Source organism: Protopterus annectens, chromosome 3.part0 (genome assembly GCF_019279795.1).
Source record: "Protopterus annectens isolate FY-2018-M chromosome 3.part0, PAN1.0, whole genome shotgun sequence".
Lineage (NCBI taxonomy): Eukaryota > Metazoa > Chordata > Ceratodontiformes > Protopteridae > Protopterus > Protopterus annectens.
The window spans coordinates 1,220,352,877-1,220,366,972 of NC_056731.1; the positions used below are offsets into that span (position 1 = coordinate 1,220,352,877).

The 14,096-nt window shown below is 38.9% G+C and overlaps 1 protein-coding gene across 1 annotated transcript in view; it reads right to left on the reverse strand.

The window, feature by feature from the left end:
• BLOC1S5 (biogenesis of lysosomal organelles complex 1 subunit 5) overlaps nt 1–14,096 on the reverse strand; it is a 250,465-nt gene that overhangs the window by 196,411 nt on the left and 39,958 nt on the right. The window contains exon 3 of the mRNA XM_044065420.1: nt 2,520–2,649. Within this exon, the coding sequence (XP_043921355.1) occupies nt 2,520–2,649 (130 nt within the window). The remainder of the gene's footprint in view (nt 1–2,519; nt 2,650–14,096) is intronic.

The following is a 14,096-nucleotide window of genomic DNA, read 5'->3' on the forward strand; positions in this document are numbered from 1 at the left end:
TCTCAACTCTATAGCTGTGCCAATGGGGAGTCTAACTGGGGATCTGGAGAAACAAGCGCCGGACTGACTGTGGTCTTCGGGTGCTCTTAGGGAAACTGCACTTGATGCAGAGAGTTGCAGCTAGAAATACTGTGTATGTATTTATTCATCCTCCCAGTGTACATCCCCAACTGGTGCTAGTGGTGAGGACTGAGGCTCCTTGATTCCTAGTCAAGTAGTGGGGTGTCTCACACACCCACTATATATATATATATATATATATATATATATATATATATATATATATATATATATATATATATATATATATATATATATATATATATAATGCCAGGTTTTAGTGATACAAAAAAATGAGACCACAATAAATCATTTCATAACATTTCCCACCTTTGATATGACTTATAACCTGTACAATTCAATTGAAAAACAAACAAATCTATTAGGGGAAAAATATAAAAAAATAAAAAGCGTACAATAAGCTGGTTGCATAAGTGTGCACACCCTTAAACTAATACTTTGTTGAAGCACCTTTTGATTTAATTACAGCATTCAGTCTTCTTGGGTACACACCTGCCATCAATTAAAGAGACTCTGATTAACCCCAAATAAAGTTCAGCTGTCCTAGTAGGATTTTCCTGACATTTGCTCAGTTGCCTGCTATACCAAACGCCATGGTTCGCAGAGAGCTTAAAAAGCATCAAAGGAATCTAATTGTTGAAAGGTATCATTCAGGAGAAGGGTACAAAAACATTCCACAACATTGGATATACCATGGAACACAGTGAAGACAGTAATCAAAAAGTGGAGAAAATATGGGACAACAGTGACGTTGCAAAGAACTGGATGTCCCACCAAAACTGATGAAAAGACAAGATGAAAACTGGTCAGGGAGGCTGCCAAGAGACCTACAGAACACTGAAGGAACTGCAGGAATTTCTGGCAAGTACTGGTTGTGTACTACATGTGACAACAATCTCCTGTATTCTCCATATGTTTGGGCTATGGGGTAGGGTTACAAGATGGAAGCCTTTTCTTAAACAAAACAACATCCAGACCCGGCTAAAAGCTGCAAACCATAACATCATATATATACACACACACACACACACACACACACACACACACACACACACACTTATATATATATATATATATATATATATATATATATATATATATATATATATATATATATACAGAGATATAGATATAGATATGCATATATACATATACACCTTGCAACAATAACACTTTAAAAAGGAAAACTGCCGCACACCAAAATAACATTTAGTGCTTTCGTTCTTTACTATTACAACTTCTTCAGAACAGCAAACACATTTTAACTCATGTTTAAATAACTTAAAATTATCATATGACTTTACTAAAATGACATCACTTCCTCAACATGACATCTCGTCCCTTCATAAAAATGAAACATATTTAAAATATAAACACACTTAATATTTAATTTTTCTTTCAGTACTGGATAAATATCTGTGACCAAAAAAAAAGTTGCCACTTTAATTCTCTTGCTTCCAGAATATTGTTTACATCTCCTAACCCCAGGCAGTTCTAGCACAAAAAAACTCAGATTTACAAAAACTCGACTGGACAACTGGAAAATAGTACAAGATAAAATAGTGCAAGATAACGATAATTTAAGAAACATCATGGACTTACGGTCGAAGTGCTGTCACAAAAAGCTGAAAAAAATGAAATCTTTTTTTTTTTTTTTTTGAGAGCCACACAGGTAACATTTTGAAAAAGAACAGTTTTTCTTTTATTTTTATTCTTAATAATTATCTGTTCCATGGCAAAAGGATCTGTCACACATTCAGGAACTTTTAAATGTGAAGATTGTAAATTTTGTTAATTTTGAAACATAATAAATAGGAAATTTTTCCTGATGGTTATCGTAATTGTAGATCATGAAAATAGTTTATTTGGCTACTTATTCTCATGTGAATATTTTTATGTAGGAAAAACTAGTAGAATGTTTTCTAAAAGGATTAGTGAACATAAGAGAGCTATCAAGAATAAAGATAAAAACAATGTGCTGGTCAAACAAAAAGTATTCTGTAAGGATTTTTGTAAATTTGAGTTAGAACAAGTTGATGTCTGTCTGGGTTTAGAAGACATAAACAATATTCAAGTAAAATAATTAGAGTGGCAACATTTTTGAAGTGTGTGTATGTGTATATATATATATATATATATATATATATATATATATATATATATATATATATATACATATATATATATATATATATATATATATATATATATATATATATATATATATATATATATATATATACACACACACACACATATATATATATATATATATATATATATATACACACATATATGTATTCAGTTAGCATAAAAGTTTGCAAAACAGAACTTGACATTTGTGTTGCTAGCCCAAGAAGTAAGAATCCTGCAGAAAGGATACATCAAAGTGTACTCTATCAATGAGAATAAAAACCCTGTTTTTTCCTTATACTTACAAGTAGTCCAAGCTTCATACAAGTTCTCTTGCATGATTTTCAAACATTTAGGAAGAATAAGTTCATTTGTTTCCACAGTCATGTTCTGCAAGTTGTTTAGGACTCTCATCTCTCGTAGGCCTCTTTTTTCCTGCAGAAATAGTAAAAGTAAACATTTTAAATGTAAAGCATGACAGACTGTGCTGTCAGTTTCATCATATACAATGCAATAGCCTTTCTTTGTAATACACTATTAAAGTAAATAAAAAAAGATGATATGAAGTCGATCAACTCCACACTTTAGCAAAAGAAAATGTCTAATATGGCATTAGAAAGTTTACTTACTGCAGTCTCCCTAACAGCATGTAACTACAGGATGTTGTGTTATGGCCAACCTTGAAGTGGTACCATATGCAAAACATCAGGTGGAAATGCATGCTAGTTTTACTACTCAGAAGGAAGAAGTGACACTTCCCATTATTCCTTTTATACAGAAACAAAGTTTTCTAATTCTTACAATAACAGAAAGTTTTCACAGCTATTAAACATTAACAAAAATATAACAGCATACCAATGGTATAAAGGTCTTGATGGAAAGCTGTCAATAATGTAGAAGCCAGTCAGTACAACCTACAAAATGCAGGTCTGCCAACCCTCTTTGATTGTCTGGATTCCAACCCAGTTCTTAAACATCCATCTAGACGGAATACCTTCACTTCAAAAGGGAAAACACTATGCAAAAGATAGAAATAAACTATTTTTCTTCAGAGCTACCAACAGAGATGCTGACTGGAATACTTACAGAGACATGCTTGAGGAACAAATTAGGAGGAATGGATACTGGCATACCTCTCAAGAACAGTTTTTCTTTTATTTTTATTCTTAATAATTATCTGTTCCATGGCAAAAGGATCTGTCACACATTCAGTGTTAAGATTTTTAAAGTAAAAGTCAATACAGAGCCAATTTCTCTGTTAACAAAGCATTTTTAAATACAGAATAGAACATTTAACTATTCTGTGAGTTTCTTGGTTGACATTATTAGTCTGTTCCACATTTTGAATTTTTTGGAAGGTACCAAAAAACAAAGCAGGAACTGCCGTGGACCTGAGAACAGCAGCAGAAACTACTATTCCTGGAGACGTTTCTTGTCAAAAGGGGTACAGATTTTAGAGATCTGACATTCATCTTTCTAGCACCGTACACTGGCCTCCCCTACCTCCTCCCTGTACACTACTTCTAGTTAAAGGGAACATTTATTCTGAATAGAACCTCTCACCAAATACGACTTCAAAGCCATAGCAGATGATCTGAGTTTCAACAGAGGAGATATTCACAAGCAGGATGAAAGCACACTGTCTGTTGATTAATCTGTGCTCAACTTGTTGGTTTAAAGAGAAGTCTTACAGCTTTACACTCTGGTACATTCCTTCTGACTATATTGGTGCCCTTGCAGGTTGTGCTGAATAATATTTTACATAAATTTTTTGAAAGGTACTGTACCACAGCATCACTAAAAGTTGAAAGTTATAGATACAGATGGAAATGGCAGGATTGAGAATAACATGATTAAGACAACTTGTCAAACAATAGCTTTATATATGAAGAATTCAATCATATATAGAGCATGCCAACACTAGGGATACAAAACTGTAATCATTGTCCAGTGCTGAACAAACCCACACACAAAACATTTACAGCTTAAATTACTAGCTGTGCACACACTGTCTACAGCAAAGATTGAGGAGTATGGAATTGAGACAAACATCTGTGAGTAAATGCTATAAGAAGAAAATAACCAAACAGCAAAAGATTTAAATGTGACTACAGAAAGGTAAATGAAGGATCAGGCAAAGAACCAAGTGCTTTACATAGGATGATAGGACTAAAAATGTATAACTAATGAATTACTAATTTCAAGAAGCTCCAATATTGTGTCATTGGCACACCAACATAAGTAACCAATAATGCATGCCAGGGTGTACATGGTATATACACCCACAGCATGGCGTGGCACACAGCCAATGTGCATATCTCAGCATAGATGTTCATCGTGCATACAGCTGCAGTAATCACATATGGGTTCTCTGCCGTCAGGCGGTCCCTCGGTCGGCCGAATTCCAAAGTCTTGGTCCGGCATCGGTTGTCGTCGCTTTCTCTTCTGACGTCAGTGAGGCCAGAGTATATAAGACACAGCCGACGCCATGTTCTCAAGTCTTTTTTGCCGCGCGGTGCCCGAAGCAGAAGCAGTTCGCAAGTGCCGGTCGGCCAGCTCCTGAATTACGAAAATTTTGGAAACCGAAGTCTTCATTAAAGCTAAGTACCCCGTTGGGGAAACTTTTCTTGCCTCAGACCGATGTCAGAAAAAGTTAATAATTGTATTTCTTGTGGGAAGCAAATACCGCATAAGGATTTCCATTCCCTCTGCATACCTTGTTTAGGCCCAGACCACGACGTCTCGGGCTGTCGCTTTTGCGCTACCTTCAATAAACGCACTATTAAGCGTCGGGCGGAGTTCGCCCAACACTATTTTGGTAAAGCTTTTGATTATAAAATGTCGGACACTCTGACTACCGTTTTGTCCAAAAAACGCAAGGAAAAGGACCGACACGCGAGGCCCGCGGTCCCCGCTGACACCATGCCAAAACAGGCTACACGTGGTCCGGTTCTCAGCGAGACGCCTTTGCAGTCCCTAACTACCGACGACACTCCTTTGGCGGTGTCCTCTGTACCCAAGACCGCTGGGACCTCGGCCCTTTCCCAGACTACAACCACCGAAGCCTTTGCTAATGTTGAGCCTACTAATGTGGACAGGTCCACCTCCACCCATGGTGTCTTTAGACCCTCATCTTCTTTTTCTATTAAGGCCTTTACTAAATCCAAAGCAGCCAGGCATCCCAAGAGGCCTGTTGCACAGGGCCCATCTCCAGGTCCCATGCCCAACAAACAGATGCTTAAAATGGCTGAGGATTTAATTACTCTTATCAGAGGTTCTCAACCCCCTCCAGACAAGAGACCCAGAGTGGAGGAAGATTCTCCCTCTTCTGATCAGGGATCCATTTTATCAGAACATTCTGATGCAGAGGAACACTCTTACTCCCCTTTTGAGGATTCGGATGCAGAGCAGTCCATCCCTTCTGTATCCCCTCCTGAGGATTTTTCCTTTGGGGAAACCTTACACACCTTGAGGGAACACTTCCATTGGGAAGGCCAAGACTTTTCAGATTCCAAGAAAAGACTTAGGGAATTTCTATTGTTACCTCAACACAGACCTCTGGCGATACCCCCTGTTTTGGACATACTTGATGATGTTTATTCGGAGGCTTGCCTTAACCCAGATTCTCTACCTCCTGCACCAGTCAAACCTGATAGGTATTACAGAGTACCCAACTCTCACCAATTTCTCTTCAAAAGCCATAATGCTGACCCTGAAACCATTTCACAAGGCCCCAAGGGATTGAAGGCCTCCACTGCCAAGAATCCACTTCCTGCAGAAAGGGAGTCAAGATCTTTAGAAAGGTGGGGAAAAAAGGTATATACCTCGGCCACCCTAGCCATGAGGGCCTTAAATTGTCAGTTTCATATGCTTAAATATCAACAGTTTCTGTTATCACAATTAAGGAATAAAATGTCTCAACCTGAACAACCAGATTTAAAGGAGTTACAGGATATGATGCATAGTGCAGAGCAAGTGGGTAAACACACTTTACAATGTGGTTATGATGCCCTAGAGGCTTCAAGTAGAGCGGCTGCTACAGGATCAGTCATTCGCAGACACACCTGGCTTAGAGAACAAAACTTGCCTGATCATGTGAAAGCTAAACTTCTAGATGCTCCTTTACAAAAGGATGTGCTGTTTGGTACTAATGCTGAGGAGATACTTCGGAAAATGGAAGAAAAAGCCAAATCTATGCAAACTGTCAAAGTCTTTTTACAGGTCCAACCACCACGTTTTAGCAGGAATTGGCCTTCAAAAAACTGGTCCTTTCCAGCCACTGACAAGCCCCAAAGAGGTAGATACAGACGCACAAGGGGCAGAGGGCAATCACAAGGATCATATAGAGGACGACAATGGCAAACTCCAGCACCAAGAGGTGGCGAGGACAGTGCACAACAATACAGGAAGCAAACCCAATGACTCCCTCATTTCCATGCCAAGCACATCTCAGCTGGCAGCACCTTTGGGAGGAAAGCTAGCATTATTTGCAAGCAATTGGCATATTGTCACAACAGACAAATGGATCCTGGACATTATAAACAGAGGCTACAAATTTAATTTCCACACTCTTCCAAAAATGAGAGGCATGCCAAACCTGCCACAGAATCAAAGGGCAGAGGCACAACTACAAATTTCAAAGCTCATAAGCATGAGAGCTATTCAAGAGGTACCTACTCACGAACAAGGTCAAGGTTTTTATTCAAGACTTTTTCTGGTACCAAGGAAAGGAACCGACTGGAGACCCATTTTGGACTTATCCATCCTAAACACATTTCTACTGCACCAAAATTCAAGATGCTCACATTACAGCAACTTCTTCCCATGCTGGGCAAGGAGTTTTGGCTGGTAACATTGGACCTCAAGGAGGCATACCTGCATGTCCCAATCAGACAAAGCTGCAGAAGATACCTCAGATTTCTTGCAGGTTCAATCCACTATCAATTCTCTGCATTGCCCTTTGGCTTATCTACTGCCCAGAGTATTCACAAAGTGCCTGGCATCAGTGATTGCCTACTGCAGACTTCAAGGGATACAAATTTACCCTTATTTGGACGACTGCCTGATCCAAGCGGACAGCAAACACATACTTCTGGAACATCTGGCATATGTGACACGGTTATTGCATTCTCTGGGATACACAATCAACAAAGAGAAATCAAGGCTAACACCATCTCAGAAAATAACTTTCCTGGGTGCCAACTTGGACACAAACACCCAGATGGCCTATCTTACGCCAGAAAAACAAGGGCAACTATCTCAGTACTTCAAAATACTAGCAAAAAGTACCAGGCTTACTGCAAGGAAAATCCTGCAGGCTCTGGGATTCATGGCATCTTGCATTCTTTTAATCCCATGTGCAAAGCTGCATATGAGGAAACTTCAATGGTACCTAAAAAACCTATGGTCTCAACACAGTCACAGTTTGGAAACAATAATACCAATAATCCCATGTTTGCAAAAGGAATTTCTATGGTGGGCCCAAGCATGTCAAGCAAACACAGGCCTTCCATTCTGCAAGCCTCAAGCAAAGCAAGTTATCACAACAGACGCCTCAGATTACGCCTGGGGGGCACACATGACGGACAGGTGCATCCAGGGCAAATGGTCCCAAAAGGAAAAGCACCTTCACATCAATCAAAAAGAAATGCTAGCAGTAATAAATGCAATTACAGCTTTCAAGGACTTCCTGCATCCAGGACAATTACTGATAAGAACAGACAACACCACAGTAATGTGGTACATAAACAAACAAGGAGGAACACATTCATACCCCTTGTGCAGACTAGCCATGACTCTTTGGAACTTGGCTCTGGAATGGCAAATCGAACTTCAAGTGCAGTACCTGCCAGGATTGGAAAACACGCTGGCAGACAAATTAAGCAGAAATATGACAGATCCACACGAATGGAAGTTACATCCTCAGGTGTTTACAGAAATAACCCAAGTGTGGGGGAGGCCAGACATAGATCTTTTTGCCTCCCACAGGAATCACCAATTGGAAAAGTTTTGTTCGAGGACCTTCCATCCAAAGGCCTGGAGAGTGGACGCCCTTTCATTCAGTTGGACAGCATGGACAGTTTACGCATTCCCACCTCTGCCTCTTCTGCCCAAGGTACTTTTGAAAGCAAGAGCAGACAGACCGAAGATGATACTGATTGCTCCAGATTGGCCAAGGCAACACTGGTACCCACTGCTGAGGAGCCTAACACATACTCCTCCCTGGTCCCTGCCTCTAATGCCTCTTCTGCTGACTCAGCACAGCTACAAAACTCTTCACAATCAGCTGAAAACACTCAATCTCGCAGCATGGAAAATTCCTTAACACCACAACAGACCCTGCTCTCCAAGGAGGTGCAGGATGTCATTTTGGAGGCCAGAAGGCCATCTACTAGAAAAGCTTACTCCGCAAAATGGAAGCGGTTTTGCTCATGGAATGAGAAAAAAGGCCAGGACCCTAGTAAACTGAACTTGCCTCAGGTATTACAGTATCTAGCTGAGCTACTGAACAGTGGACTTTCATTTTCTTCCATAAAATCCATGCCTCAGCCATTTCTGCAGAATTCAACACGGATCCACCTTTATTTTCTCACCCACTCATACGACAGTTCCTCAGAGGGGCTAAGAATATAAGACCACCAAGGAAACAACCAATACCAGCTTGGGATCTTAATTACATACAAGAAAAATTAACATTGCCTCCTTTTGAACCAGCTGCCTCAACAGATTTGCAATATTTGTCCTGGAAAACTGCCTTCCTTCTGGCTATCACTTCAGCTCGTAGAGTTTCGGAGCTACAGGCCCTCATGGCGGTGCAGCCCTTTCTCATTTTTCATCAGGACAGGGTTTCCTTCGCACCAACCCATCATTTATGCCTAAAGTGGTATCCAGGGTAGCTTTAAATCAAGCCATACACCTTCCTACCTTTTATCCCAATCCTCAAAACAAAGGGGAAAGGCTGCTACATTCTTTAGACATCCATAGGCAGCTACGTTACTATTTGGACAGAACCAAGTCCTTCAGGAAATCAGAACAACTCTGTGTCCTATGCTGTAGGGGCTCAAGGGAAGCCAGTTTCCAAGCAGACTATTTCAAAGTGGATAGGCCACTGCATACGGTTTTGTTATTCCTATCATGGGAAATCTGTTCCTACAGGTATCAGATCACACTCCACCAGGGTCACAGCTACCTCTACAGCCTTCCTCAGAGGGGTTCCTACCAAAGATATTTTGGAGGCAGCCACTTGGAGTTCTGTACATACCTTCACAAAACACTACCACCTGCCTTTATATTCCAGAACAAGAGCAGGCTTTGCCACTGCTGTTTTGCAGGGCATTCTGGCTCAACCCAGTTCCTCTTAGTACCTACCACCCTGTGCGTAGCTTTGGGACTCTACCCATATGTGATTACTGCAGCTGTATGCACGATGAACATAGTACAGTTTTGTACCTACCATAAATGTAGATGTTCGAGTGCTAATACAGCTGCAGTACAGGTTTCCCTCCCTCCTTCCCCACTTGGTAAAGGCATGGGGCCTAACTACCTCTTCATACAACCTCACTGGGTTATCCTTCTATGGTTTATTTGCCTGCAACTACTGATTTTGGATTATTTTGCATTGCTTGTATATTCTTATAAGCATAATTTATGTATTGCCTTCCTTTTGGGGGCACCTGACATCTGGGGCAAGAAAGACTGGAGAACATGGCGTCGGCTGTGTCTTATATACTCTGGCCTCACTGACGTCAGAAGAGAAAGCGACGACAACCGACGCCGGACCAAGACTTTGGAATTCGGCCGACCGAGGGACCGCCTGACGGCAGAGAACCCATATGTGATTACTGCAGCTGTATTAGCACTCGAACATCTACATTTATGGTAGGTACAAAACTGTACTTTTATTGCAATAATGATGCGGGTACATTTGTTTATTTTTATAACAACAAATACTACTACGGTTATAATAACAACCAATATGTTTTATTGGGATGCATTGTTACATTTTGGTAAAGCAGTTCATATTTCAATAGTTAGTAGTAAACTTTTTACCTGGTATGTCTATATAACAACAAAAGCTGGCTTTAAGCTTAAACAGCTAAACCCAGATAAAACGGAAGAGTAAATTACAGCATTGCAAACTACATTATAATATATCTAGTGCAGAAGAAGTTTGTTTCTCATAAAATTTAAGTAAATCTTTATCTTTGAAAATGTAATTTCAACTAGCATTTTAATATTGATTATAAACGGTCAATATTGCAAGGACTTGTAAAAATAAACAAGTCAAAGGAAACACTTTTTACTTCCTCTAGTGTTGAGTAAACAAGATAAAGATACACTATATGCTTTTCTTTTTAGATCATAACATTTAAATAGTAACAGGATATCACCTATTTCAATTAAGTATTCAGGAGTAGTTTCACATTTTCTTAAATTTCTGTGCGGTTGAATGCATATATATTCCTAACTGACAACTCATATATACCAATACTTGGAAAGTATTGTAATTTTTTATGTCTTCTGAAAAAAAATGTTTTTCTGTCAGTTTATGGAGAATGTACATTAGCAGGTTGTAAACTGTATAAATTATGTGCAATCTTGTATCCAATTACCGCTTTTTATCTTCCTTGGGCAGTTTCTTTTAATAAGCTGCGACACAGCCTTGTTTTCAATTCCCCTTAGCCATCAAGCCTCCCTCCCATATGACCAACTCACCAACAAGTAAGGAGCCTTCAGCCCATTTGCTCATCTAGGGTGAGGAGGTGAGCAGCAGGAATGCAGTCATCTGCTGGGAAGATGAGGGTTTTACAATTTAGCTCCGTTTCCCCTGTGCCCATGCCCACTTTGATGTCCAACTTATGGCAGCAACTAGCGTCTGCTAGGGTGTCTCTTCCACTTCCTGAGTAACACTATCTCAATAAGCCCTGCACTTCTGAAACCATAAGCCTCTTTACTGCTACCCAATGTCCACCATAAATTCAAAAAATGGTTCACACTTCGGACATTTCCTATTCAATCCTCCCCTCAGACATACATGTAGGCATCATCTCACCATTCCCTTTTCGAAAAGACCAGTTTCTTCAGTGTTTTGCTCACTAACAGAAGCTATTATATCTACTTCATAGTCATGTCTAGTCTCCTGTGTCACAGGGATGGTTATCACTTTGGCCTTGTTTTTGGTGCAAGTGTGGTACAGATTTAAAACAGCACCTTCATCCAATCAGAATATTTCACTTGTTTGGCTTTTATTTCAAATATGACACAAGACTACTGCCTTCTCACACTCACAGAAGTTTTAGCTATGATACTATTCAAAATAAAAATGAGAGGAGGGTGGGAAAAGAATGATACAGAAAAATATTAGCAGAAGAGGATGAAGAGGTGGAAAATTAAACAGTATGCAAAGATCAGGGAAGAGCCGAGTAGATGGTAGTGGCAAATGAGTTGAAAGGAAATACAGATATGGTAGGAGGGTTAGAATTCTGATATGAAAGAAAATCCAAGACCAAACCCAGAACACCATCTCTAGAAAGCTTTTTCTCTGCCCCTTACATACAAAGGATTTATCCCTAGAAGTCTCATAGTCACAATTTATGTTAAGAACTACTCCAAACGAACTCTTTTCAGTCTCGAAATTCTGGGTTTAGGAATTCTGACACTCAAAAAAGGAAGTACAAATCTGGGAGAAAAGCATTTTACATATGGGTAATATTTTGAAATAAAATACACATCATAAATAAACAAACAGGAAAAAAAAAACATTGACCATGACAGAAGTTTGGAAGTTTAAGTCAGTGGCTGAAATCTTTGATTAGGAAAAGAAAAACTGGGCAAGAATATAAAGGGAAATTAAGGCAGCTACTGGATGCTGTCCTATCCATCACTCAGAAAGAAATGATAATAAATGACAAGAGAAGGAAACAATGGAAATAAGGTTATCGGCTGTCTACTGATAACAAGAGAAGAGTCTTTAAACATTAATGACAGGCAAGAAAGGAGGATATGCTGTTAAAGAGGACAGTAAAACAGACAGGAATAAGGATTTGGTGGAACACAACAGATGCCATCAACAGCACAGTTTAGTGAAGACAGAAAAATAAAGAACAAAAGAAGACTAAGACAGGAAAGAGTACATAAAAGCAAATGATTACACAGAACATATTACATGAACTCAAAGTGAATAAAACTCCATAGGTGGACAACTGATCAAGGACATTACAGAGTGAAGTGAAGATATTCAAATGTGCTTATAGTGACGGACAGCTACAGTCTGTGAGAAGCTTAAGCATCTCAAGAATGAAGATGGTTCTGGCTCTCACAAGGTATAAAGGGAAAAGGGACAAACTAAAGTATGGAGCCTTTACAAAGATAAATCTATTGAATGTTACCTACAAAATGGAGAATTTGAGTCTTGACATAATTTGAGAGGAACTAATTAGTTTACCACTGAATATTTTTAAGTTATCCCCAAAGAGATGGCTGATTTTGCTCCTTTTTTCCCCCTGTAAATAAAAAGCTGCACTTACAGTATTATTTCATATATTCTCATAAAATTTTCCGAGGAAAAAATATCAAAATTACCTATTTAGATTGTGTTTCCACTTTCAAAGGCAAAGTAGGTGCAGCACCTTGAAATTTAATGAAAGTATCAAGTTAGTGTACGTATTTATTTGTCTGTTTACCGGGAAAATCAGACAAGGTAATACCCATTTTCAGTGGAGGCCTACGGAGAAAAGCACCAAAACACGGAGTAGTTACATTTATACACAAACAGTAGTAACATTTCTATTTACATTTATACACAAACAGTAGCTACGTTTATACATATACATTCTAAGATTTTACAGAGGTGAAAGTTACTAAAGAGAAAGCACACGTGCAACTTAGTGAATTGGACAGGCAGCAGTTATTTATAAAAATTGTTTTATCACTTCAGTAAAATGATGAGAATACTATGTTTAAGGAGTGCATTTGGATAGTATTGTACAGTAAAAAAATGTTAACCCTGTGATGAGCATGTACAGGACCATGACTGGTTAGGATGTTGTTTAAGCAGTGGTTTAGAACAACCGAGTTTGTCTGAAAATTTATTTGCATGGGGATACTATTTCAGAGTGGAGCAACACATTGGGAGTCGAGTGAGTCACCTGCAACACTATTTGAATTATTTGCAAGTAATAAGAATTTCTTACTAGAACTGAGGTACCCTGCTGGACGGTAGTGTAGTAATAAGTTCTGTAGTGCAGGGCATTTTTCTGGATGATGAAGGAGTTTGTGTGCTGTAGTTAGTTGTGAATATGTCAGACACTTGTGCAGTTCAAGCCAGTTCAAGCCAGTTTAACTGCTTTAAGTTAAAACAATGGCGGGTGTTATGAGGGAGACAGGTGCCAAATTTGCTATTTTATTGTAGCAGGAAGCAAGTTTCTTTCTTTGAGTACTGTTTATCTTTGTTAGGATAGGAGCAGTGTATAAGAGGGTCAGCAGTAAGAATGTGGTGGCTATAGTTTTTCTTGCAGTATCTGTAAGGAATTCATTGATCCTATAAAGGGAGCCTAGTTTCTGGTCTGTAGATTTAATGGTGTGCAGTATATAGGGGTCATATTTGAGACTGTCATCTATTATAACACCTAGAAGTTTACTGTGAGTTACAGTTTCAATGGCAGTTTTTATTTCCTGACTTTATGGTAAAAAATTGCTTTTGATTTTGACAACTTTTTGAGGCGAAAAGCATTAACTTAGTTTTATTGGGGATAAGTAGGAGGTTTGATTCTTTGAACCAGGTTTCTACAGAGGATAAAGAATTCTGGGTAATATCTTGGAGTTTACTTATTGTTGAGGCTGCACATATTAAAGTTGTCTCATCTGCATACTTAAACTAGCAT